This window comes from Notamacropus eugenii, chromosome 1, assembly GCF_028372415.1.
Source record: "Notamacropus eugenii isolate mMacEug1 chromosome 1, mMacEug1.pri_v2, whole genome shotgun sequence".
Classification (NCBI taxonomy): Eukaryota; Metazoa; Chordata; class Mammalia; order Diprotodontia; family Macropodidae; genus Notamacropus; species Notamacropus eugenii.
In genome coordinates this window covers 243,912,696-243,925,634 of record NC_092872.1, presented here as the reverse complement: position 1 = coordinate 243,925,634, position 12,939 = coordinate 243,912,696, and the positions used below count along the sequence as shown (strand labels likewise).

Here is a 12,939-nt window from a genome sequence, read left to right as displayed (position 1 = left end):
GTAGGGAGCTGAGAAGCAGACCCGAATCCCCAAGGGGCAGAATCATGGAGTCCTTCCTCTTCAGCTGTGGCTTCTGGGAGCCAGCACAAGGATAGGAGCACTAGGAAGGATATGTCTCCATGTGCCTTCTGCACCTACTTGTGTAAAGGCTGCCTCCCTGTCTGTCTCTTTTAGGCAGAAGTAAATCCCTTGAGAGCAGTTTGGTTTTATTCTGTCTTTGAATTCTCAGAGCCCGGTCCAGGTAACAGCTGCTACTAACTGTTTGTTGAGTGAAGGATAGTAGATAATGAAAGGAAAGCACCTTAGAGAAGTACAGGTCCTGGTGCTCTATGAGGGCTAAGGAGGAGGGCCATGGTACTTCAGAAGGACTTTAGAAGCTTCTGATTTTACTGTTAAGGAAACTCAGACCCAGGAAGGCTTAAGGTCTCGCTGAGATAGCCTAGTAAGTGCCCACGATGGGGTTTGACCCCTGATATTGTATCAGCAGAGCCAGTACGCCTCCCAGCTTTAGGGCAAGGAAGTTCTGGATGTTCACTTTAAAAGAAGAAATGGGAATTCAGCCATTGGTAGAAGAGAGGGCATTCCAAAGATGAGAGAACCAGTGCAGGATTGAGGTACAGAGAGCCAGCTAGTTTGACTGAAGCAGAATGAACAGCTGGAAGCCAGAACAGCAGGGTACCTGACTCCAGCCTGGAAAGTGTTGAGCTACAAATGAGGGAATGTGAACTTTATTCAACAGGCAGTGAGGAGTTTAGGAATATCTTGAACATGATAGATCTCTGGGTGGGAGGAGGACCTAGAAAGTGAAGGAAGGCCTCTTAGGAGGAGGCTGCAGGATCCCAGATGACCACGAATAGGAGGCCAGTGTGCCCACCCTGGCCACAGAGAGGGGGAATTAGAGATTTATTTCCAAAGACCCCTGGACCTGCATTGCCCATAAAATGTGAAGGATGAAGGAGAAATTTACATCATTCAGAGTTTGGAAAGCCCTTTGTATGCACTATCCCATGTAGGTCTCAGAACAGCTTGAGGGGGTCAGTGTTCTGTGGGTAACCCCTAAGTTTCAAATACCAGAAAAGGTTTCAGTAGTAGGGATGCTGAAATGAAGGGGAGTGGGTTGGGAAGGGGGACAGTGGAGGGGCAGAGATGGAAGCTAATAAGTTTTGGAAAGTGTTAAATTTATGTGCTGGAGGGACAGCCAGTCAAAGGTCATTAATTTTACAGATATTTATTAAATGTTTTCTACCTGCCAGATACTAGAAGTAGAAAGATGAAAACAAAAAACATACCGCCAGCCTACCCCCCACCATAAAAACTAAAACTCAAGCAAACAAAACCCTTGTCCTTCACTTTAAGAAGTTGACCTTCTTTGTGTCCACATGTAAGTGAATCTCGAGTATATAGAGAGAGCAACTTCAGGGGCCGCTAACAGCAGGGGCCTTGGTCTGAGCTTTGGAGGGAAGTATAGGCTCTAGAAGGGGCAGATGAGGGTGTACGCTTCAGACACAGAGACAAGAGGGAGTGTTGTCTCTGGGGACTGGAAGCAGGCCTGTTTGGCTGGAGCAGAGTAAAACGTAGCCCACCCACCACACCAACCAGGCATTTGTATTCTATCCCAAAGGCCAGAGGGAGCAGAGAGGATCGGATTTCTGTTTGGGGAATTATTTATTATTTATTTGTTTTTGGCAGCTCTATGGAAGATGAATTGGAGAAGGGAGAGACTTGAGATAGGGAGACCAGTTGGGGCCAAAGATGGTCCTGTGTGCAGAGAGAAGGGGGCAGGTAGATATAAGAGATATGGTGGAGGAGAACTTAGAAGACTGGATGGGCATACTTTTGATAGCATTATTCAGATTGTGTGCTGTTAGTTGCACATCCTTGTTAGTCATCCCCTGATCTCCGTGATTTTCCTTGACTGGTCCCCACTTAACATTTACCATAGTAGCTACTACTTCAGGATTTCTATTTTATGTCTGGCATTTAACCCTTCAGAACCTGGCTTGCAATTTTCTTCTTCAGCTATCATTATTCAGAGTGTCATCATTACTGTCCACATTAGTAACACATATTCTGCACTATCTAGTGATCTCTTCACATACAAATGACTTTAATCTGTATGAAAGTTTGTCCTGTACATATCTTCTTTGCAGGTTGTCTTCCTCGTTAGCCAGTTCCTCATGAGCAGAAACTGTTAATTGTTCTATTACTATCTCCATTTTGCAGATACAAAAATAGACATGAGTTCAAGTGACTTAACCACAGTCACACAGTGTATCTGAAGCAGGATTGGAATCCAAGTCCAGCCCTCTATCCACTACATCATTGATGTCAAATTAAAATAAAAACAGATTCTTAGAGAAGCACAAATTAACATTATCAGTATTATATTGTACTTTTGCTTATTTTGTTAAACTTTTCGCCGTTAGATTTTAATCTGGTTCAGACCCACTTGGGAGTTTTGATGGCCCAGTGAGTTTGACACCTTTGCATTACATTATATTGTCTTTCCTTCCCCCATCCCTCATCTTCTCATACTGGATCCTTACTCTTCCTTAATGGTTTAGCTCAAATACCAGTCTGTCCATCATGGTCTTCACAGTAATGGAAATGATCCCTTCCTCCTCTGAAGTGCCTTGACGTCTTTTCTACCCCACTTTTGGCACTTAAAAGACTCTGTTTTTGTGTTATGATTATTTGTATGTCTTTTATTTCACGAGAGGCAGTATGGTGTAATGTGATAGAGAGCCAGCCAGAAGAATGAAAATCTGGATCCAGGCAGCTCTCTGTAAGACTGCAAAATTGCAAAGCAAGTGCTAATTTGCATTGGTAAAAGTTCTTCACTGGGAGCCCCAAACCTATGAAATCACAGGTTGATAAAACCAAAAATTTTTCATATATAACAGATATTTGTATTTTTGGGGAAATAGAGAATGATGCTCCATTTCATTTTACCTGTTAACCTGAATCTAATACATACCAAACAATTTTTGTACAAGATCCTGTGGTCCAACCAGTTTTCCACCTCTTCATTATAATCTTTATAGATTAGTTATAGTTATAGATGTATGTTAAGGCTTTCAGCATGACTTCTGAGGATTTGTTTTATGGTTTTTTTTAAATTTAACTGAAGGCTTTATATTATCAATCTTTCAACTTAGCTCTTGCAGTTTCCTGAGAATACTGGTCCCCACTTCTTAACATTAATACCGTGGTACTTGCTGCATCAGGATTTCTATTTTATGTCTGAAATTTAACTAGAATGTTTACTAAAAAGTGTGTGTGTGTGTGTGTGTGTGTGTGTGTGTGTGTGTATGTTTGTTTATGTATGTATCCTAAATCTATTTATGCTACCTTGAAACTACTAAGAGATAATTTATTTACTTTGAGGATTATCTGGGGTGCTATTTCTTCTGCCTGTCTCTGAAGGGGACTAATATAGGTTGGCAGTATTTAGACCAACCTGGGAGAAAGTCTGTCTAGGAGGCAAATTTGAGAGGTTATGTGTGAGAGAGTATATTTCTGAGTAGATCACCTAGTCAAATAAACCATTTTATTAACAATCTATTTGGAATCATTCACTTCTCCTTTCCCCTACATAATTGATTGAAATATACTTTGAATCAGTGAAAAAATAACTTATAATATTTGCCTATTAAGAGATACACATGACTAATTCACTGGTCTCTATCCCTTCCTGATTTCTGTCTTTTTTAGTAGCTACCTTGTTACCGCCCCTCCCCCAGGCCATGATCCTCCATGATGACATGCCCTCTTGTCTCCCCTCCTGTCCACATTCAGCTTCCCTCATTGTCCTTACTGGAAGCTAGGTGGTTTGTCAGATTGTTGCCTTAGACCTGGAGGTGTAGAATGATGGAATGAGCCCATTTCTAACTTTGAGCTCACCTGTGACGCAGAAATAGAGTACAGCCTCCTCTGAACTGTGCTGAAAATGTTTACGATGTCATTTTGTGGTGGCTTGTTGGGGGTTGTTTTTTGTTATTTGCCCAAATAACATTCAAAATTATTGAAACTGAGCATCAATTTCATTTTCAGTAAGGAAGACTTGTTATGCTGGTCTTTGTGAATGAAAATGTCTTTTAAGGCATTTTAGTAGTTATAGGAGGAAGTATAGTATGATGGAAAAGAGTAGGATTCTGAGTCCAGAGCCCTGAGCTCTGCTGCAGTCTGTGACATCAACTTCCCAGATGACTTTTCTGAGTTACCTTCCTTATCTGTAAAATGAGTTGACTGTATTTGAAGATTTTTTAAGGTCTCTTCCAACCTATTTCTGTGATTCTACAATCACACACACAGAATCTCACATTTAGCACAGGTAGAATCAGTTTTTATAAAATTGATTCCCATTCCAACACAGATTTAGATAAAATAAGCTTGGAGATAAGTTCATTTTAGAAAATCAGTGATAGGAACCAAGATCTTTGTCACAGAACCTAGTCCTGCTGAAGCAATGCATCTGTTGAGTTAGAAGTGACAAGAGTTATATATCCAGTCATATCGCATACATATTTTTAGGATTGTCTCATAATGTTAACACCAGCTTGAAAAAAAATTGCGCAAATCTCCAAAATATCAAGAGAATATATAAACACAGTGACTAAAATTTTTTAAATATGTCGTAAGCTTTTACTTACCAGCTGCTACACTTTGTTAGTAACAAGTAGCAATTCATAAGACTTAATCATTAAACTTGAATAATTTAAAACTGCACTGAGGCTTTGGAAACCACTATCTTCTTGTAATAGGGCTTTCCAAGCTTTTTTCATATATCTACATGCCATACATTGTACCACTATAGACAGTGAACTCTATGAGTGTCATCTTTGTGGATTTTTTTAATTCAGCAAGTTGTCACATCCACATGCCATGGATCAGTCAGACAAATGAGAGATACTTCAGACAAAAATGGAACCCTTCTGCCCAAGTTAGGGATTGACAGCCTGCCATGGGTAGTGAGAGCAGTACCGACCAGATGATTTATAGAGGAAAAGGGAAGGTTATACTAAAATTTAAAATGCCGTCATTATAGCTGTACTGGTGCATTAGAATCCAGTAAAGCTAACAACAGCTCTCTAATTAGATTAATATCATCCACTGATTGCTTTCTGTAACTGACTAGCTCGAATTCTCTTATCTTGCAATTTCAGGGTAAAATATAATATGGGTAATGAAGGCTTTATAAAAGTGAAGCATGTCATTACTTCTGTAGCTTGAGAAGGTCTGCATGGTTATTTGTGAAACTGACAGAAGTGGTGTTAGGCACTCCTGTGTCCTTTTTTGTGAGGTGGTATCTTGTCCTCAGCCGTCACCCTTCCCATTCCCCCTACCACCCATCATAGTGCAGATAGAGTCCGCTTGCTCTGCAGTGGTGTCTTCAATAGTTCCCATTAGTTTTCAGTAGTTACCTTTTTGCCTGCATGTTAGCCTTCAGTTTAATGGCCTTTTTTGTGTTCATTCATTTTATTTTGTTTCCCATCGTGGTTTTGTTTATTTCTTTTTTTGTTTTTTTCTATTCTCTTTTTAAAAACCGTCGTGGTTTGCCCTTCATATTCCCCAATGTTTGCACATGACAAGATGTTGCCATCCCAACATTACCTCCCACTTCACTGACCAGTGCCACTACTGACCATCTAGCACCAGCCACAACTGGACCACTGCCTTCAGCACCGAGGGACGTCGTGGCCTCACTCGTCTCCACTCGCTTCATCAAACTGACTTGGCGAACACCAGCATCAGATCCTCACGGAGACAACCTCACCTATTCTGTGTTCTACACCAAGGAGGGGATGAATCGGTAAGGAATTGAATTTCTGTTCATAATACTTTCCACCACCTTCACTGTGCAAACATTGGCTCTTCATGTATTCTGTTTAGTGACAGAAGTACTCTTTTCACTCCTTTTTAGTGTTGTGGATATGTTTGTGTTCATACCTAAGTATCTGGGCTATTGCAATATCCAGGCCCTTTTTATTGATATAGGCACATAATAGGCACCTCAGCTCTTGGGGTCCTCAGGCGGAGACAGTACACAGGCTTCCCAAAACACTTGGGTGGCAACAAAAAGTAGTGCACATTAAAGTTTTCAGTGTTGACCTGTCCTAAACTCACTGGATTAGCATAGGATGGGATGGTTACTGAATTCAGTTCAGGTGCTTTTCTTACACTGAAGAATCATACTCTGAATAGTTATAACAAATTCCACTAAGTACAGTTTCTTTTTACATTAGGAAAACATTTTAAGAATATTTTTTTAGCCTAGGACAAGGCACAGGAGGTTATGTTTACTTGATATTGATGGGCCTTAGTTGACTCCTTGATTAAAGATCTCCTTTCCTTTCTATACCTTTGGTAAGGGTTTATTCCCTTTGTTAACTTATGTCCTTGCATGTGAATAGAGTGATCTTAAATTAATGCCCAATGTGAAGAAAGAACAATCATAGGGTGATACGTACAGAGCTGGAAAAGTCCCCAGAGGTCTTTTCCTCCAGCTCCCTCCTCCTGCAGCTGAGGACCCGAGGCCCAGAGAGCTAAGGTTAAATGGATTGTAAGCACTGAGGATGACTTTGAACCCAGCTCCTCTGCCTCCAGAACGAATGTTCTTTACACTCCGCTGTTTGAGAATCTTCGGCGGCTCTTTGCGACCTAATATTTAGATCAGCTCAGTGGAGAGAGTGTGGGACCTGGAGTCAGGAAGACCTGAATTCAGATCTGACCTCACACACTAACTATGTGGCCCTGGAAATGCACTTCACATGTTTGCCAGGGTTTCCTCAACTGTTAAATGAGCTTCTACCTCTTAGGTTTTCAGGGTCAAATGCGATAGTATTTCTAAAGTGCTTAGCACATGGTAGGTGTGATACGCATGCTACTTGTTACTGTTGTTGTTATTGTTTGCACATTCCAGCAGCCCCATAGGTAGGTGCTAAATTATATTCCTTTCATAGATGAAGAAACCAAGACTCTGAGGGAGTCAGTGGCTTGCCTTGGGTCTTCCTGTGCTCTTTTCCAAAAGCCATGCTGCTTCTTTAAGATCGAATCGAAGTTCCATCCTCATCCTGGAAATCTTAGGAAGATAAGACTTCTGCATTTGACTCCAAGCCATTTCTCCAACTGAAATGCTTCATTAACTTCCAACTTTAACCTCCTATTCTCACCAGATTAGTTTTGTTCCCAACATCAGGTTTTTAATTCATATTGTTCTTCTTCTCCACTTGTATGAAGACAATCCCAACTCAGTTCTCAACTCTTTCATAATACTTTCCCTCACTTTTTCTGATCAATATCAGTTTCTTCTATGAATCTGCCTTGTTATTGTGCATTTTGGCACTTAAATGATACAGTATAATATGATTTTTAAATTATTTCAAAAATGACCATATCAACATTTTTCCTAGTGGTTCTGCCTCTTACTACCTTATGATATACCTCTTTCCTACCCTCTATTTTAATACAATATTAAATGTTTTTTCACTGTTATCAATCAACACATATTTATTAAGAGCCTGCCATATGCCAGCTATTATGCTAGGTACTGAGGATAGAAAAGTGAGACAGCCTCTGCCCTCAAGGGACTTACATTTTGCAGGGGGATGTGCATCATGTTCACAGATAAATGTTATATACAATCAGCAAATATACAAATGGTTATTAAATGTTTACTGTAAAGCTTTGTGCTAAGTACTGGGGATACAAAGAAAGCCAAAATGTATGATCCCTACCCTCATGGAGATCACTTTCCAATGAAGGAGATGACATAAAAATAAATATGTCCATACAAGGTTTAATTGGAAGGTCATCTCGGCAGAAGGCATGACAGGAGTTGGGGGTAGAAGATGGGAGGAATCCTGCAGAGGTATGATTTTTGCTGAGTCTTGAAGAAGTCAGGAATTAGAAGAAGAAAAGCATTCCAGGAATGAGGGACTGCCAGTTCAGCTGCACAGAGCCCAATGTGCCCAGATCATAGAGTGCATGGAAGAGAGAAAATGGTAAGAAGACAAAAGGCAGGAAAAGGCCAGGTTGAGAAGGGCTTAACGTGCCAAGCAGAGTATTTTATATATGAACCTGGAGGTGACAGGGCCTCTTGGAGTTTGAGTAGGAGTAGGAGAAAGATCACTGGAATTATTGAGTGGAGCATGGGCTTGAAGGGAAAGAGACTTGAGGCAGAGAGACCCAATACCAGGGTGGTGGTCATGAGTGCAGAGGAGAATCTAGAGGAGAGATGTTGGGAAGGGAGAAATGATGTGAGCTGGTTGGACGGAGGGTTGGGGGAATGAGTGTGAGTGAGGATTCCAAGGATGACATTGAGGTTGTGAACCTGGGTAACAGAGAGGATGGTGGTGCTCTTAGTAATAGGGAAGTGGAAAGAAGGGCATAGGGCCAGGGGAGGGGAGAATGAGTTCTATTTGGATGTATAGAATTTAAGATTCCTATGGGACATTCAGTTCCTTGTAGCTAAAAGGCAACTGATAGTAAAAACTGGAGCTCAGGAGAGAGATTAGGGCTGGTTATATCCATGGAGATGATAACCAAATCCAGGGGAGCAGATGAAATCACTGAGAGAGACAATATAAAGGGAAATGAGAAGAGGGCCCATGGCAGAGATTTGGAGTTTATATTTGATCCTAGGGGAAATGTACAGCCACTAAAATTTCTTAAGCAGGGAAATGACAGTCAAACCTGTACTTTAGGAATGTTAACTTGACAACATGGAAGGCACACAGGAGCAGGGAGAGATTTAAGGGAGACCAATCAGCTCTCCACTGGGTGCTGCTCTCAAGTCCCTTGCCCTTTTATCCTCTCAAAAATCTTGCCCTTCCATTCACTATCATTAGATTACTCCCACTATCCACTGCCTTTGCTCCTACTTACATGCTGCTAAATGATGCTGGAGAAAGAAAGAAAATCTTCCTAACTAGGTCCATTCCAGGTATAGGTTATAGAATTTCAACTGGATCCTCACTACAACAAGGCAGCTGCATTGTGCCTCTCTAATCGATTCATTGTCTCACTCCACACACTTACAGCATATTTTCCAAGTTTCTCATCCCACCTTAAACCTCCCACCATCTTCTCACATGAGAACCTTGCCTCATTTTTACTGAAAAAAATCAAAGCCACCAGAGCATTCCCTTCTCCTGTGTACCTTGTGCCACTTTCTCCTTCACTTCTGTTTTCATGAAGAGCCCTTGCCAGGGCTTGCCCCTTTACATACACAGTATTCTGCTTCTTCAGCCATCAGTGCTTCCTCTAATCTTTAATCACTCCCTGCCTACTGGCTATTTCCCTACTAACTGCAAACATGCCCATATCTTCTCCATGCTTAAAAAAGTCTCACTTGATTAATTCACCATCTTACATTTTCTTCCTTTTTTTGACTAAAACCCTTGAGAAGGCCGTTTACAGCAGCTGCTTTGCAGTCTGACTGCCAAACATAAAATTGAAACTTTTATCCAAAGTTACTAATGAACTGTTTTTCTTTCTTTGCTTCTCTTTTTTTAGTAAAATTTTGTTTTCCCCCAATTATATGTAAAAATAATTTTAAACATTCATTTTTAAAGTTTTTGAGTTCCAAATTCTTTCCTTCTCCCTGAGACAGTAAGTAATTTGATATAGGTTATACATGTGTAATCATGCAAAACATATTTCCATATTAATCATGTTGTAAAAGATGACCACCCTCCAAAAAAAAGCCATGAAAAAAATAAAGTGAAAAATAGCATGCTTCAATTTGCATTCAGACTCTTGTCAGTTCTTTCTCTGAATGTGAATAGCATCTTTCATCATGAGTCCTTTGTAATTATTTTGCTCAGAGCAGCTAAGTCTTTCACAGTTGATCATCTGCAGTGTTGCGGTTACTGTGTACAATGCTCTCCTGGTTCTGTTCACTTCACTTTGCATCAGTTCATGTAAGTCTTCAGGTTTTTCTGAAATCATCTTGCTTGTCATTTCTTACAGCTGTGCTTCTCTTTATTCATCATATTTGTTGTTTATTTTTAAAAATATATTTTGTTTACTTCATTAGATTTTTCTCAGTTATATTTTAAATGTTTTTTAAATCTTTTTTTAATTTTAAATTTCAAATTCTCTCCCTCCCCTATCCCTTGAGAAAGCAAGCAATAGGATATTGAATATTCATGTAAAGTCATACAAAACATATTTTCATGTTAGCTATGTGGCAAAAGAAAACACACACACATATACCCATGTACACCAAATCTGATCATCTTTTCTCAGTCCTCACCCCTTTTTACCTCTCTGCAGTCTGTGACATTGTTGATTACCATCTTCTCCTTGATACTCTCTTCTCTAGGTTTTTATGACATTGTTTTTTCTTGATTTTTCCTCCTAATTGTCTGACCAGTTGTTCTGTCTCCTTTGCTGGATCTTTATCTGTATTATGCCCACTCAATCTGAGGGTCCCCCAAGGCTTTCATGTGCCTTCTTTTCTCCTTTTATACTTCTTTGCTTCATAATCTCATCAGCTTCTATTGATTCAATTATCCTTCTATATAGACAATTCAGAGATTTATTTATCCAGCCCTAACTTCTCTTCGAAACTCTACTTTCATCTCTCCATCTGCCTATTAGACATCTCAAGCTAGATCTCTCGTAGACATCTTAAACTCAACATGTCCAAAGCTGGATTCACAATCCTCTTAGTGCCACCCTTCTCCTCCCCACTATGCTCCTCTTTTCCTATGTTCTCTGTTACTATTGAAGGGGCCATCATCCTCCCAACTTAGGTGTCATCCTTGAGTCCTCATTCTCTGTCATGATCCATATGCAGTCAATTGTCAAGTCTTGTTGTTTTTTAGCTTTACAACGTCTCTCATATATTCCATCTTCTTTCCTCTCATACTGTAACTACTCTAGTGCAGGCTCTTATCAATTCATGTCTTGACTAATCCAATAATCTGCTGGTTAGTATCCCTGCCTCAGTCTCCCCATTCAGTGCTGTCAGATTGATCTTCCTAAAACATAGGTGTGAACATGTCATCCCCCCCTTTCCCCCTCCTTACTGTGCATTTTCACTGGCTGTCTCCCATGTCTCAAACTGTCTTTAATCTTATCTCTGCCACATTGCTAGAGGTTGATGATTTGAATGGCAAGTCTTGAGTTGAAAAAAAGAATAGGAGGGGAATTATTGAGCATTCAGCTCAAGCTTTTGCTTACATAAAAATTCTTGCTTTAATTTGGATCTCCAGTAAAAATGGGCTTGTATTTCTGGAATCGTGTTTGTGTTTTTATGTATTGCATTCCAAACAGAAAAAAACAAGGTCAGCAAACAACCTTTGTCTTACTAAGAAAACCCTGATCAAGACAGAATCCTAAATTTTAAAGAAATTTGGAAATGGAGTGCTAAATACAAGTTGTCAGCCTCTTATGTTTTAAATGGCACTACCTGAGAATTCTTAACCAAAAAAAGGAACAAAAGGCAGGAAAAAATCTTTCCTGTTAAACAGGTTGTGTAAGGAATTAGGACAGTTTGTAAGACCAAGAGCCATTCCCCAGGTACTCAAACTATATGAACAAATAATTGTCAAAAACAAAATTGCAAACTATAAATGATCTATGAAAATATGTTCTCAAATAATTAATAAAATAAATGCAACTTAAAACACCTGAGATTTTACCTGATAGACTGCAGATTGGCAAAGATAAAAAAATAAGAACAATAAATTTTGAGCTCTGTGAAAACAAACATAGTAATATTCTGCTAGTAGAGTTGTGAGTTGGTCCAGCTCTTCTAGTTATCAGTTTGGAGGAGTGCAAGAAAAGTACCTAAGCTGTTCATACCATTTGACGCAGTAGACCCACTACGATGTGTACTTCAGGAAAGTCAAAGACAGAAATGAAGATCCAATACATACTAAAATATTCATAGTGGTTTTTTTGTTGTAGAAAAAACTTGAAATTAAATTTGTGTTCATGAATCAGGAATTATTTGAATAAACTGGTTTATAAATGTAATTCAGTATTATGTAGGAAGAAATAAAAGAATATGAGAAATTCAAAGAAACCTGGGAATTCATATAAATATGTAAGTTGTTGCTGATTGAAATAACCAGAACTAAGAGGAAAACATGTACCATGATTATAACAGTATACAAATGAAAAATTACTAAAATGAAGCTGCACTTCGGTTACTGAAAAATTTAGATAGGTGATATCATGTACGCTGAATGAACATAACATTCACCTTACTATGTGCTAGAAATATAGATTAAATTAGTGGAGGAAAAGAAGAGAGGTGTGGGGACAGTGTTGAAGGAAATCAGCTGGGGTTGTTTGTCATGAAAGACCTGGGTAGAACAGCTAGGTGATGCAGAAGATAGAGCACCAGCCCTGGAGTCAGGAGGACCTGAGTTCAAATCTAACCTCAGACACTTATTAGCTGTGTGACCCTGGACAAGTCACTTAGCTCCAATTGCTACCTCCATCCACCAAAATGAAAGACTTTGGCAGGTTAAGGAGTTTAGACTTCATTATGTGAGCAATAGGGAGCCTCTGCAAATCTGCAAATTATTGAATGGCGAAGTAATGTAGTTAAAATTTTATTTGGGAAAGATTAATTAGTAATATACTGGATAGATTGGAATGAAGACAGATAATCATTTTGGTTATTCTCATAAATAAATGTTATGATGAGACATGAATTAGGATGTTTAAGGTAGAAGCAGGCTGTGTTTGTATGGAGGCAAGTGGAGCCATAGTATTTGCTGTCTCCTCATAAGGTTAGGTGGGCGATTTCTCTGTTTCAGTAGTCTGATTTTCCCCCTAACTACTTAACTTGTAGCTGGCATATTCTGTCATCTGGTGGCAAGTGCTTTGGTCAAGTAGTCAAAAACTCTGTGACATTTGGGAAGTTAAGGAATGGCGAGTAAAGCCATCAGGGAAGTATTTATAATGGTGTTTTTGTGG

General features: G+C 39.5%; 1 protein-coding gene across 6 annotated transcripts in view; it reads left to right on the top strand.

Moving 5' to 3' along the window:
• Nucleotides 1-12,939, top strand: part of NEO1 (neogenin 1) — a 285,881-nt gene that overhangs the window by 186,941 nt on the left and 86,001 nt on the right. For 4 of the 6 annotated variants that reach the window (XM_072628419.1, XM_072628415.1, XM_072628420.1 and 1 more), the window contains exon 8: nt 5,593-5,812. In XM_072628419.1, the coding sequence (XP_072484520.1) occupies nt 5,593-5,812 (220 nt within the window). The remainder of the gene's footprint in view (nt 1-5,592; nt 5,813-12,939) is intronic. The other 2 variants (XM_072628418.1, XM_072628417.1) reach the window with 1 other exon arrangement.